The sequence below is a fragment of the Martes martes genome (genome assembly GCF_963455335.1).
Source record: "Martes martes genome assembly, chromosome: 16".
NCBI lineage: Eukaryota > Metazoa > Chordata > Mammalia > Carnivora > Mustelidae > Martes > Martes martes.
In genome coordinates this window covers 27,556,884-27,569,084 of record NC_137904.1, presented here as the reverse complement: position 1 = coordinate 27,569,084, position 12,201 = coordinate 27,556,884, and the positions used below count along the sequence as shown (strand labels likewise).

The 12,201-nt window shown below is 35.7% G+C and overlaps 1 protein-coding gene across 3 annotated transcripts in view; it reads left to right on the top strand.

Moving 5' to 3' along the window:
• Positions 1-11,950, top strand: part of CCT6B (chaperonin containing TCP1 subunit 6B) — a gene marked incomplete at its 5' end in the record, with an annotated part of 28,550 nt that extends 16,600 nt beyond the window's left edge. For all 3 annotated transcript variants that reach the window (XM_080827232.1, XM_080827231.1, XM_080827230.1), the window contains 7 exons: positions 1,017-1,099; positions 1,698-1,794; positions 2,285-2,432; positions 7,520-7,653; positions 9,505-9,607; positions 11,160-11,232; positions 11,757-11,950. In XM_080827232.1, coding sequence (XP_080683358.1) covers positions 1,017-1,099; positions 1,698-1,794; positions 2,285-2,432; positions 7,520-7,653; positions 9,505-9,607; positions 11,160-11,232; positions 11,757-11,829 — 711 coding nt within the window. In that variant the 3' untranslated portion in view covers positions 11,830-11,950. The remainder of the gene's footprint in view (positions 1-1,016; positions 1,100-1,697; positions 1,795-2,284; positions 2,433-7,519; positions 7,654-9,504; positions 9,608-11,159; positions 11,233-11,756) is intronic.
• Positions 11,951-12,201: the final 251 nt, after the last annotated feature.

The window sequence follows — 12,201 nt, the reverse complement described above, 5'->3', positions numbered from 1 at the left end:
CCATTTTGGGCAGAGAGATTACTTTAAAAAAAAAAAAGAATAACTGACAGAAAAACTGTGGTTATTTAGACATGGGTATTTGGCAGGCTTCTCTCAAAAAGGAAGAAGCGGTTCTGTCACTTCAAGGAAAACAACTGACAGTGTTCCAAATAAATTTGAGCTTTCAAGCCAAAATTAAAATTTTGGAAAACTTGTAACTGCCTCTGTGAACTTGGCTGCTTTCCAGTGCTTAAAGGACTTTTCTGATAATATTAGTATTGATATTAGCAAATGTGATATTTTTGATATTATATACCCGTGAAATGTATCAACATTTGGAAGCTCTGTTTAACATAGTGAACCACTGTTTTCTAAATGAGTAAAAAATGTATGATTAACAAAGACATGCCTGGGTAGATAATACATTCAAAGTGTAAGATAGACAAATGGATTTTAATATGAAAGAATATGAAAAGATTATTGATAGGTCCCATATTTCACATTGATACTAACCTTTAAGGAACTGTCATTTATTCAGTTTTGATATAGTATCAAAGAAGAATATCCACATGTATCTGGAAAGGCTATTAAAATATTCCTCCATTTTCCAATACATATTTGTGTGAGTTCAAGTTTTCATAATATACTTTAACCCAAACAACATATCACACCAAATTGAATGCAGAAGCAGATCTGAGAATCTAGATGTCTTCTATTAAGATAGACATTAAGAAGATACCAAAAACGAAACAGTGCCATTACTTTAAGCCTTATATTTTTTTGTTTAGGAAAGTTTAGTAAATTTTCATTTGAAGATGTTATTTATGTTAACATAAAATGGGTTTATTATTTTGAATGGATTAATATTTTAAACATTTCACAATTTTAATTTATAATATGACAAATATTATAGAATACAGTTCACATAAAAGCTTTTTGAGTTCTTAATAATTTCTAAGAACGTGAAGCAGTTCTTAGAAGTTTGAGAACTACTGGCTTAAGATGTGCTTATAACTTTTATGCTAACTTGGTTTTAGGGAATTGACCCATTTTCCTTAGATGCTCTTGCAAAACATGGCATAGTAGCTCTTCGCAGAGCAAAAAGAAGAAATATGGAAAGGTAAGCTTACAGATTACTATGTATCCTGTTTTTTAACAGATAAAATTGAAATGATCCCATGGTATTCCTTTTAGTTTATATGTAAACATTGTGAGCAAAATAGCATACAGATTCCAAAATACTGTTTTTAATTTCAATAAATAATGGAAGTGTCAAAAATCAAGACTGTTAAAAAAAATCAAGACTGTTAACCTACCTCAGAACTTTGTTGAAGTACAAAGAAGGTTTTTATCTTAAAACATTTTTTTTGAAAGGATGAATGGGCAGAGCACTGAGGATTTTTTTTAAAGATTTTATTTATTTATCTGAGAGAGAGAGAGAGAGAGTATGAGGAGTGGGGAGGGGCAGAGGGAGAAGCAAACTCCCTGCTGAGCAGGGAGCCTTATGTGGGACTCAATCCCAGGATCCTGGGATCATGACCTGAGCCTAAGGCAGCCACTTAACTGAGCCACACAGGCGCCCCTTCTTAAAACAGATTTTAAAAACAATACAACACAGCGACAATGCGGTCTTCTGTGTTAGGTATCTTTTCACCTTTAAGAAATTAATTCTTTAGTGCTTTCTATAACAAAAGCTATGGTGACATATGTCATTTCAGACTCTCTCTTGCTTGTGGTGGAATGGCTGTGAATTGTCTTGAAGACCTGACTGTAGATTGCTTGGGACATGCTGGTCTTGTACATGAGTGTGCTTTAGTGAGTATCTCTGCTGACAGTGGTTATAAAGTGAAGAGTAAACCTTTTGCTTTTTTATTTTATTTTTTTATTTTTTAATATTTTGTTTATTTATTTGAATAGAGGGCACAAGCAGGGGTAGTGGCAGGCAGAGGGAGGGGGGAAGCAGGCTCCCTGCTGAGCAGAGAGCCCAATGTGGGGCTCCATCCCAGGACCCTGGGATCCTGATCTGAGCCAAAGGCAGATGCCCCACCCTTTTTAAAAAAAAATGCTAAGTCTTTTAATTCAGGCTTTTCCTTTTGGTGTCTCAATAATCCACAGGACAGATCTTACAATTTATTTATCTAAGTGTTTGTTGAGAGTTCAAATATAACAACTGCTTTTAACACAAATTTAGTTATGTTTGATAAGAAAAATTCACATGAAGATTGGGTTCTATTATTATAAGCTGGGTTTTCATTTCATAGTAACATTAAGTATTAGAGTTATATCTTCTTGGATTATCGTCTAGGGTGAAGAAAAGTTCACTTTTATTGAGGCCTGTGTTAACCCTCGTTCTGTCACCTTGTTGGTTAAAGGACCGAATAAGCATACTCTGACACAAATCAAGGACGCTATAAGGGATGGACTTCGTGCCATCAAAAATGCCATTGAAGATGGTAGGCTCTTTTTTGTGATGGATATGAACCTTATGTATTTTTAAAGTAGTAATACATCTATCATGATATATAGTATTTTTTATGTGTTTTTTTTTAAGATTTTATTTATTTATTTGATAGACAGAGATCACAAGTAGACAGAGAGGCAGGCAGAGAGAGAGGAAGGGAAACAGGCTCCCTGCTGAGCAGAGAGCCTGATGCGGAGCTCAATCCCAGGACCCTGGGATCATGACCTGAGCCGAAGGCAGAGGCTTTAACCCACTGAGCCACCCAGGTACCCCGATATATAGTATTTTAAAAGATATGAATGATTACTCTATTTTTTTTTTTACTAAGTTTTTTCCATTGGAATATTCTTAGTAACTATGCTGTGCTTTTTTTTTTTTTTTGAGAAAGGGTGTATGAGCACAAGTTGGGGGGAGGGGCAGAGGGAGAGGGAGAAGGACAAACAGACTCCCAGCTGAGTAGGGAGCCCAACTTGGGGCTTGATCCCAGGACCCTGAGATAGTGACCCGAGTTGAAGTCAATGCTTAACTGACTGAGCCACCCAGGTGCCCTAGTAAGCTGCCCTTTTAATTATAAATCATAAACTTAATCATAATTAAGTATGATAAAAGTATAATTATAATCATAAACTTCTGTTTATGAAGTGAAAAAGCACTTAATTTGATGCTGTAGTATCATTTTTTTATTTTTAGAAATTTATTTTTAAAAACACTAGGGTTCCTGGGTGGCTCAGTCAGCTAAGCATCTGAGTCTTGATCTCAGCTTAGGTCTCAATCTCAGAGTCATGAGTTCAGGCCCAAGTTGGGTTCCATGCTGGGTATGGAACCTACTTAAAAAAAGAGAAAAAGAAGAAATTTATTTTTAAAATCATGAAAAGGCTTCTACAGCTTAGAACTCATTCCATTACCTTAGGTGCAGTGTAATTTTCAGAAAAGTTAGGGAAGAATATTAGTATGTATTATTTATTGATAATTTATAAACTAACTCCATTTAAAATAGAATAATAAGCACATGAAAAGATGTTCAACATAATTAATCATTAGGAAAATGAAAATCAAAACCATGAAGAGATACTGTTTTACAACTGTTATGATGGCTATAAATCAAAAAGCTGGACAATAGTAAAGTTGGCAAGGATGTGGAGAAATTGGAGCCCTCAACATTGTTGGTGGGAACTGTTGGAAAATAGTAGGGAGTTCCTTACAAAGTTAAACATAGAGTTACTAGATGACCCCGCAAATCAACTTTTAGGTATATACCTATGGTATACCTTAATATTCTTTGATCAAGTTGTTCTGGCTGCATTTGTTGAAAAGATTTTTTTTTTCCAGTGAGTTGAGTTGCCATTGAAACTTTTCATTGAAAATCAGTTGTCCGTATTTGTGTGGTTCTATTTCTGTATTCTTATTCTGTTCCATTGATCTGTTTGTCTATCTCAGTGTTAATATACTGTCCTGTTTACTGTAACTTTATGATAAGTCTTGAAATTAGCAGTGTCAATCCTCCCATTTTGTTCTTTTTCAAGTTATTTGGTTATTTAAAATCTTTTGCATCTTCATATGAATTTTAGAATTAGCATGTCAGTTTCTACCAAAAAGACTTGAGATTTTGGTTGGAATTTCATTGAATCTGTAGAACATTCTGGGAATAATTGGTATCTTAATATTGAGTCATGGTATATTTATTTATTTGAGCCTTCTTGACTCTATCTCAGCAATATATATATATTTATTTATTTCAGCAATCTTTTGTAATTTTTAGTGGCATATCTTTTTTCAGATTTATGTAGTCCATGAATTTTGGTCCTTTGGTACATGATGTTTTTAAAATTTCAATTTCTGATTGTTACAATATAGAAATACAGTTGATTTTTGTATATTGATCTTAAATTCTGCAACCTTGTTAAACTCACTCATTCTAGTAGCTTTCTTATAGATTTCACTGACTTATATAAGTGGTATAAATGATCATGTTGTCTGCTAATAAAGACAATTTTACTTCTTCCTTTCTAATCTGGATATCTTTTGTTTCTTTTTTCCTTTTATTCCATGGGCTAGAAACTTCAATACATTGTTGAATGGAAATGGTGAGAGTGGGCATCCTTTCCTTGCTCCTGATCATACGGGGAAAACATTCAGCCTTTCTCTATTATGTATGATATTTAGCTGTAGATTTTTCTAGAAGTCCTCTGTCAGATTGAGGAAGTTCTCTTGCTGAGAGTTTTTATCACAAATGATGTTCGATTTTGCCAGTTGCTTTTCTGGTGATCTATTGAGGTGATTATATGTTTCTTCTCTGTTAGATTATTAATGTGGTAAATTACATTAATTTTTAAACGTTCAACCAACCTTACATTCTTGAGTTAAACCCTACTTACTTATGATATATTATCCTCTTTAAATGTAGATTACAGTTTTTAAATTATTTTTTAAAATTTTGGATATATATATGTATATAATTTGTTATTTTAATCATTTTTAAGTGTTACAATTCAGTGGCAATAAGTTACATTCTTTCATGTTGTTGTGCAACCATCACCATCATCCATCAATAGAACATTTTTCATCTTATAATACCGAAAATCCATAGCCATTAAACAATAATTCTCCATTCCCCTCTCTTCCCATCTCCCGGAAACCACTCTTCTAATTACCGTGTCTCTGAAATTGACTATTCTATGTACCTTGTTTGAGTGGAATCATCCAGTATTTGTCATTTTGTGACTGGCTTATTTCACTTAGCATAATATCTTCAGGGTTCATCCATGTTGTGGTATATGTCAGAATGTCCTTGCTTTTTAAGGCTGAATAACATTGCATTTTATATATATATAAATATATATACATATGTATATATTCTCAGATATATACGTATGTATATATATATATATCTGAGATTAGGGAAGAATATTAGCATCTATCTATCTATCTTTCCACTTGGTGACTGCATCCTTGCCACCCATTCACATTTTTAAAAAGTTCCTTGTGAGGGGCATGTATACACACACACACACACACACACACACACACACATACACAGCCTGTTACTTATCCATTTATCCATTGATGGAAACTTAGATCACTTCACTTTTTGGCTGTTGTGAGTAATGCTGCTATGTGTATTGTCTTTTCTATATATTGTTGGACTTGATTTGCTAAAATACTTCAAGAATTTTTATATTTGTATTCATAAGGGGTATTTATAAATTTTTTTTGCTTATAATGCCTTTATCTTTTTTGCTATTAGAATAATGCTGGCCTCAAGAATGAGTTAGAAAACATTCTCTCCTTTTTAATTTTCTGAAAGTGTTGAATTCTTGTATAGAATTGTATTACTTCTTTCTTAAATGTTTGGTAGAGTTTACCAGTAAAGCCATCTGGGCCCCAGTTTTTTTCATGAGAAAAATTTAAGCTATAATCAGTCCTTTTAATAGATACAGGGCTATTCAGATTATCTTTTTTTTGAGTTTGTTTCTTTGAAGAAATTTGTCTGTTTTGTCTGTTGAGATCATCAAACTGTTGCCCATGAGCTAAATCCTGTTTGCTGCCTATTTTTGGTAAATAAAGTTTATGGGGATATAGCTATACCCATTTATTCAGGTATTACCTGTGCCTCTTTTGTGCTACAGTGGCAGTGTTGAATAGTTACAAAGGAGATGGCATGGCCAACAGAGCCTAAAACATTTAAATGTGGTGTTTTGCAGAAAATTTGCTAATCCCTGATCCAAGTTTTCAAATTGATTAGCATAAGTTGTTCATAATATTCCCTTACTATTGTACTTTTAACGTCTGTGGAATCTATAGTTATAATTACCTTTTTCATTTCTGACACTGTTCCTTTTTTTGACACTGTTCATGTTTATTTCATTGATTTCCACTCCAATTTTTATTATTTTCTTCTGTTTACGTTAAGTTTCATTTGCTCTTTTCTAGTTCTTAGGGCGGAGGCTGAAATCATTGGTTTGAGACTTTTCTTCTTTTCTAATGTAGGTGTTTAGTGATACAAGTTTCTTTTTAGGTGTTGCTTTAGTAACATCCCACAAATTTTATGTGTTTTCACAGAATGGGACCAGGGAAGTTTTTACAGCTACTGGTAATGTTCTTTAATGTTCTATTTCTAAAGGTGGGTGGGAGGTACATGAGTACATTTATTTCCACATTTGTTCTTTATACCTTATACATATAAATATCCTTCTATGTATATTCAGTATTTCACAAGAACTTGAAAAATTTTTTTAAATTACTTTTTAATTCTGGTGTAATTAACATACAGTATTATATCACAAGGAACTTTTTAAAAATGTGAATGGGAGGCAAGGATGTGGTCACCAAGTAGACAGACGACTCTTTTGAGCAGTTATATTGTACAGGGAAACAGAGGAAGGGGCAAGTAATTAAAAAATAATGTGGGATAAAGGAGAGATTCTTTTTGTGTTGTTCTGTTTTAAAGATGGGTAATTCCAAGGCAAATTTGTTGATTCAAGGAGAGTCATAAACTTTATGAAAACCATATCAGCAGGTATAAAAGTCATATCCTGTTGTGAAAATTGATGTTTTTAACCAGAGCTTTTACCTTCGAGTAATAAGAACACCTGTATTTTTCCCTCAGGTAGCTGTTTGTGTTTCGCTTCAGTACAGAAAACAAATACTATCATAAGTCTCAAGAATTCTATACCAAAATGGTGACGAAATTATCTTGGCCTAAAGTTGTTGTTTTTTTTTTAAATTTCAAATCAGATACTACAATTAGTTTCCTGTCCCCAAAATTATAAATAACTACCTTTTAAATATAGTCATGAAGAATAAGATGAAGATGGAGGAAATGTCTACTCTTACAGAGAATGAAGTAAGCTGCTTGCAGCCAGTTGTCTGTACCATGCCTAATTATTTAATGGTGTGTAACTTCAGGATGCTTCATAAGGCATCTGAGTAACCACTGAACTATGCAACTTACTTTATTTCTGTATATATTTAGGTATATTTTAGGTGTCGGCGGTATAATTGAACACACTTGAATAGCTAAGTGCTTTTTTCTCCAGTGTTTCTATCCAGCATGCCTTGCCAATCTTTTCCCTCCAACAGGCTGTGTAGTTCCGGGAGCAGGTGCAGTTGAAGTGGCAATAGCGGAAGCCCTTGTTAATTACAAGCACAGTATAAAAGGAAGAGCTCGTCTTGGAGTCCAAGCTTTTGCTGATGCCTTGCTCATTATTCCTAAGGTACAACTATCCTAATGGCCAAAGAACAAGTGGTTAGACATAAGGGTGTTGGATTATAAATTGTCCATATTATCTAAGACCAGAGTAGAAAGAGTTTTTTTAATTAACATATAATGTATTATTTGCTCCAGGGGTACAGGTCTGTGAATCATCAGGCTTACACACACACTTCACAGCACTCACCATATCACATACCCTCCCCAATGTCCATAACCCAACCATCCTCTCCTACCCCTCTCCCCACCAGCAACCCTCAGTTTGTTTTGTGAGAGTAAGAGAGACAGTTTTTATTTGCATTTCCTCAGGCACTTTTGTTTAAGATATGTTACAGTTAAGCAGGGAAACTTTTGAATAATAGCTCGGAATCCTTGTCAAAGTTTCATGAAATAACTAAATTGCCCCTTTGCCTATCTCTGAGTGCGAAATTTGAAGTAAGTCCAGAAATTTCCTTCAAAAATGGTTCATGATTAATCACAATGAGAAAGTTTAGAACTTAAAATTTAACTAGACTTTAGGGTAGATTTTTATCTTGGTGGTGGTATCCAAAGTATTATCATCACTTTAAATTGTGGGAAGTGAGAACTTCAGGCTGTTTAGCACTGCCAAATATAAGCGTGCTTTTGTCATTTTCATTTTAATACCTAGAAAAGGAGAGAAACCAGATATTCCATGTGTCGAAAGAAGGACAGAGAATTACCATTCCTTTTCCTTTGCCTTAATCTGGTTGTGAACCACTTAGAAACAGAGAAGACCATGTCAAAGGTGTTATTACCATGAAGTAAAAGATTAAGAACAGTGCTAGCAAAGTCTCTTTGTTAATTGCTTTAAAATTATTCATAATTTGTGGAATCTTTGAGAATTAGATATCTGTTTTATCTTTGCCCAAAACAGCAAAATCAGTAAGTGATGGTCCGGTAGTTGACACAAACCGGTAAGCCTGGTATATAGTGGTGGTTTGGTTCTACTTGGAAATAAACCAGGTTTAGAGTGCTTTCGTCTCCATTCCTGTTGCCACAGGTCATGACTATCCTCATGTTGATGAGGACATAAAGATCCTGAAAATATGGAGGGTTCCTTTAGCAGGTGCCTAGGAAAAGCTAGAAAATGTGTGGCTCAAGGAACAAGAAGAAATAATACCATTCTACTAATTTTCCATTTATTATTATTATTTTGTAAAGATTTTATTTATTTGAGAGAGCACGAGAGAGAGAGAGAGAGCGCGAGCGCATAAGCGTGAATGCATAAGCAGGGAGGAGAGGCTTGATCCCAAGACCCTGAGATCATAACCTGAGCCGAAGGCAGATGCTTAACCTACTGAGCCACCCAGGTTCCCCCCCCCATCAATTTTTTAAGAAATCCTTTGCAAGGAGGGAAATTAATATGGGGTGGGGATGAGGGACTGTAATGTCCTCAGAATTTAGTGTAATACACATAGGGAAGATGTTTATGTAAATATAAAAACTGCTAGATACATGAAATAATAATTTGATTAAGAATGGAATTCTTTGGGGACGCCTGAGAGGCTCAGTTGGTTAAGCAGCTGCCTTCGGCTCAGGTCATGATCCCAGGGTCCTCGGATCGAGTCCCATATCGGGCTCCTTGCTCAGCAGGGAGCCTGCTTCTCCCTCTGCCTCTGCCTGCCTCTCTGTCTGCCTGTGCTCACTCTCTCCGACAAATAAATAAATAAAATCTTAAAAAAAAAAAAAGAATGGACTTCTTTGAAAGGAAATGATTACTGTATTATGAATATGTTTTCACAAGACTAGAGGGCAGAGCCTCACTTTTTATATTTGATACTCAAATATATATGTGAAGATAATTCACACACATATATTTTTTTTATTCTTAAAGGTTCTTGCTCAGAATTCTGGTTTTGACCTGCAGGAAACTCTAGTAAAAGTTCAGGCTGAACATTCTGAATCAAAACAACCTGTTGGTATAGATCTGGATACAGGTAAGAAAGTGAAGAAAAATTAGCTGCTCAGTAAAGAAAGAGGTTATACTACAGTGACCCAGAAGTTATAGTGAGGGATTGGAGATTCGGGTGACATCAATATTTAAAATTTGGGTGCCTTTAATTTGCTTTTGAACTTCTTGAAAGAAAACATTCTTTTAAGAAAAAGTTTTTGAGAGCTTGTTATTTGACTCTTGAGATTGACCAAGAACAAAAGAGAAAAAACCCCTGCCCTTCTAAGCTTCTATTATAGCAGGGAAGGATAGGCACTAAATAATTAGCTTAGGGGCGCCTTGGTGGCTCAGTGGGTTAAAGCCTCTGCCTTTGGCTCAGGTCATGATCTCAGGGTCCTGGGATAGAGCCCTGCATCGGGTTCTCTGCTCAAGCGGGGAGCCTGCTTCCTCCTCTCTCTCTCTGCCTGCCTCTCTGCCTACTTGTGATCTCTGTCTGTCAAATAAATAAGTAAAAATCTTAAAAAAAATAAATAATAAGCTTAATAAATAAGTTCCCTGAGCATTTAAGGAGTAATAAATACAATGTAAAAAATAAAAGGATCCTATAAGGAGGACTATGAATGCTAGAATGAGGGGGCGGTCACAATTTAAAGAGAGAGGGTGGGCAGGGTAGACCTCATTGAGAATACGTCTGTAGAAAATAATCAAAGGAAGTAAGAAAGTAGCCATGTTCGGGAACTGAGGAAAGAGTGTCCTGGGCAGAAGGAGCAGCCAGTGGAAAGGCCAGCGTCTGAAGTTTTTGAAGAGGAGGAAGGAGATTAGAAAAGTAACAGAGAGATCATGCAGGGTATAGGGGCCAGTCCAAGGACTTTGACTTTTACTGCAGTGGAAGAGGGAGCAATTTTTGGCAAAGCTGTGAAGTGGCCTAATTACATTTAAAAGGATCACTCTGGTTATTCTGTGGAGAGGAGTCTGCTGAACAATAGAAGGTTGGAATGGCCATTAACCACATTGGAGAACTGTGGGTAGAGCAGCTTTGGGGGAGGAGGCCAGCACTGAGCTTTGGCAAAGTTAAAATCGAAGTGTCTTAGACTTTCCAGTGAAATAGACAGTTGGAAGTATGAGTCTGGAGCTCAAGAAAGAGCTCTGGGTTGGAGATAAAAATGAGAGTCTTTGGAGTGTATACACTGGTTTAAATCCAGAAGACTTGGTGAGAATGCTTGGGGAGTGAGTATAGAGAGAGAAGAAAAGAACCCAGGACTAAGTCACTGGCTACTCTAAAATTAAGAGCTCTGGGAAGACGAGGAAGAACCAGGAAAGCCAACAGAAAAGGAGTCACTAATGTAAAAGAAAAAACCGGGCTGAGTGTGGTATCCTGGAAGACGAGTGAAGCTAGAGTAGTCGGGAGGCCGTGTTAAGTGTTGCTGATCCACGAGGCTTAAGAACTGACCACTGGGTTGCATTTGATAACATGGAGGTCATTGTGACCTGGACACTAGTAGTTCTGGTGGCATATTAAACACTGTTAGAATATATAACCAGTATTAACAGAATATGTCAAGATTGTGGTGTTAAAATAGTTTGTTTTTGCTTTGCAGGTGAGCCCATGGTAGCGGCAGATGCAGGGGTTTGGGATAATTATTGTGTGAAAAAACAACTTCTTCATTCTTGGTAAATTCATATTAGTAAAAAGGGAAAGACTTTTAGGGACATAATCAGTAACTTTAAAACTTGTTTATTGTTTTTGCCACCCTATAGTGAAAAATGGTTAAGTGTATGAAAAGGTGTAGTATCCAGTTACTAACACTAGCTTCTGTCATTTTACAGTCCTTTGTCCATTTTAATTCTAGCAGTGTCAGATTTGGAAATGTTTCCCTTACTGTTTATTTGAGGGGGAAGGGAAAGAAGAAGTTTACTGAAATTGTACCACACGTATAGTGGGGGGGGAAAGCAAATGATGTGCTAAAAATGAGCTCAGTTTTGCTGGTACATAAAGTCAAACTTTTGTTTTATCAGCTGAGGATCTGAAATTATAATACAAGGGTGATATTTGTATTTACAATAGCTTCGTCTGGTAATTTATCAGACTAACACATTAAAGAACAAAGTACTTTTGGTAGCTGAAGATTGCTGGGTGGGGGGGGAGATGAGAGCGGGTTGGTAGGCTTTACTTACCCTGTTATCTTTTTCCTCAGCACGGTGATTGCCACCAACATTCTCCTGGTTGATGAAATTATGCGAGCTGGTATGTCTTCTCTTAAAGGGTGATTGAGTTCAAAATCAACTCTTCCAGAAGCTGAGATTTAGTACATTTACATCAGCTACCATTATATAACCTGAGCCATTCTTAATTTTTGCACAATAAAAGCAGTTTATATTTGCTGGCCTTAGCAGTCTCAATAATACTTCATCAACGTATAAAGAACACAAGGACTTTCCTAGTAAAGGAATAATAATGAAAATATTTTTCCTTTAGAGTTCTAACTTTGGGGCTCCTGTCTGGCTCAGTTAGAAGTGCATGTGACTCTTGATCTGGGGGTCATGAGTTTGAGCCCCACATTGGGGGTAGAGATTACTTAAATGGTAAGAGAAAAAGAGTTCCAACTTCCTATCCTTTATTGTATGTGTGATATGAAATAA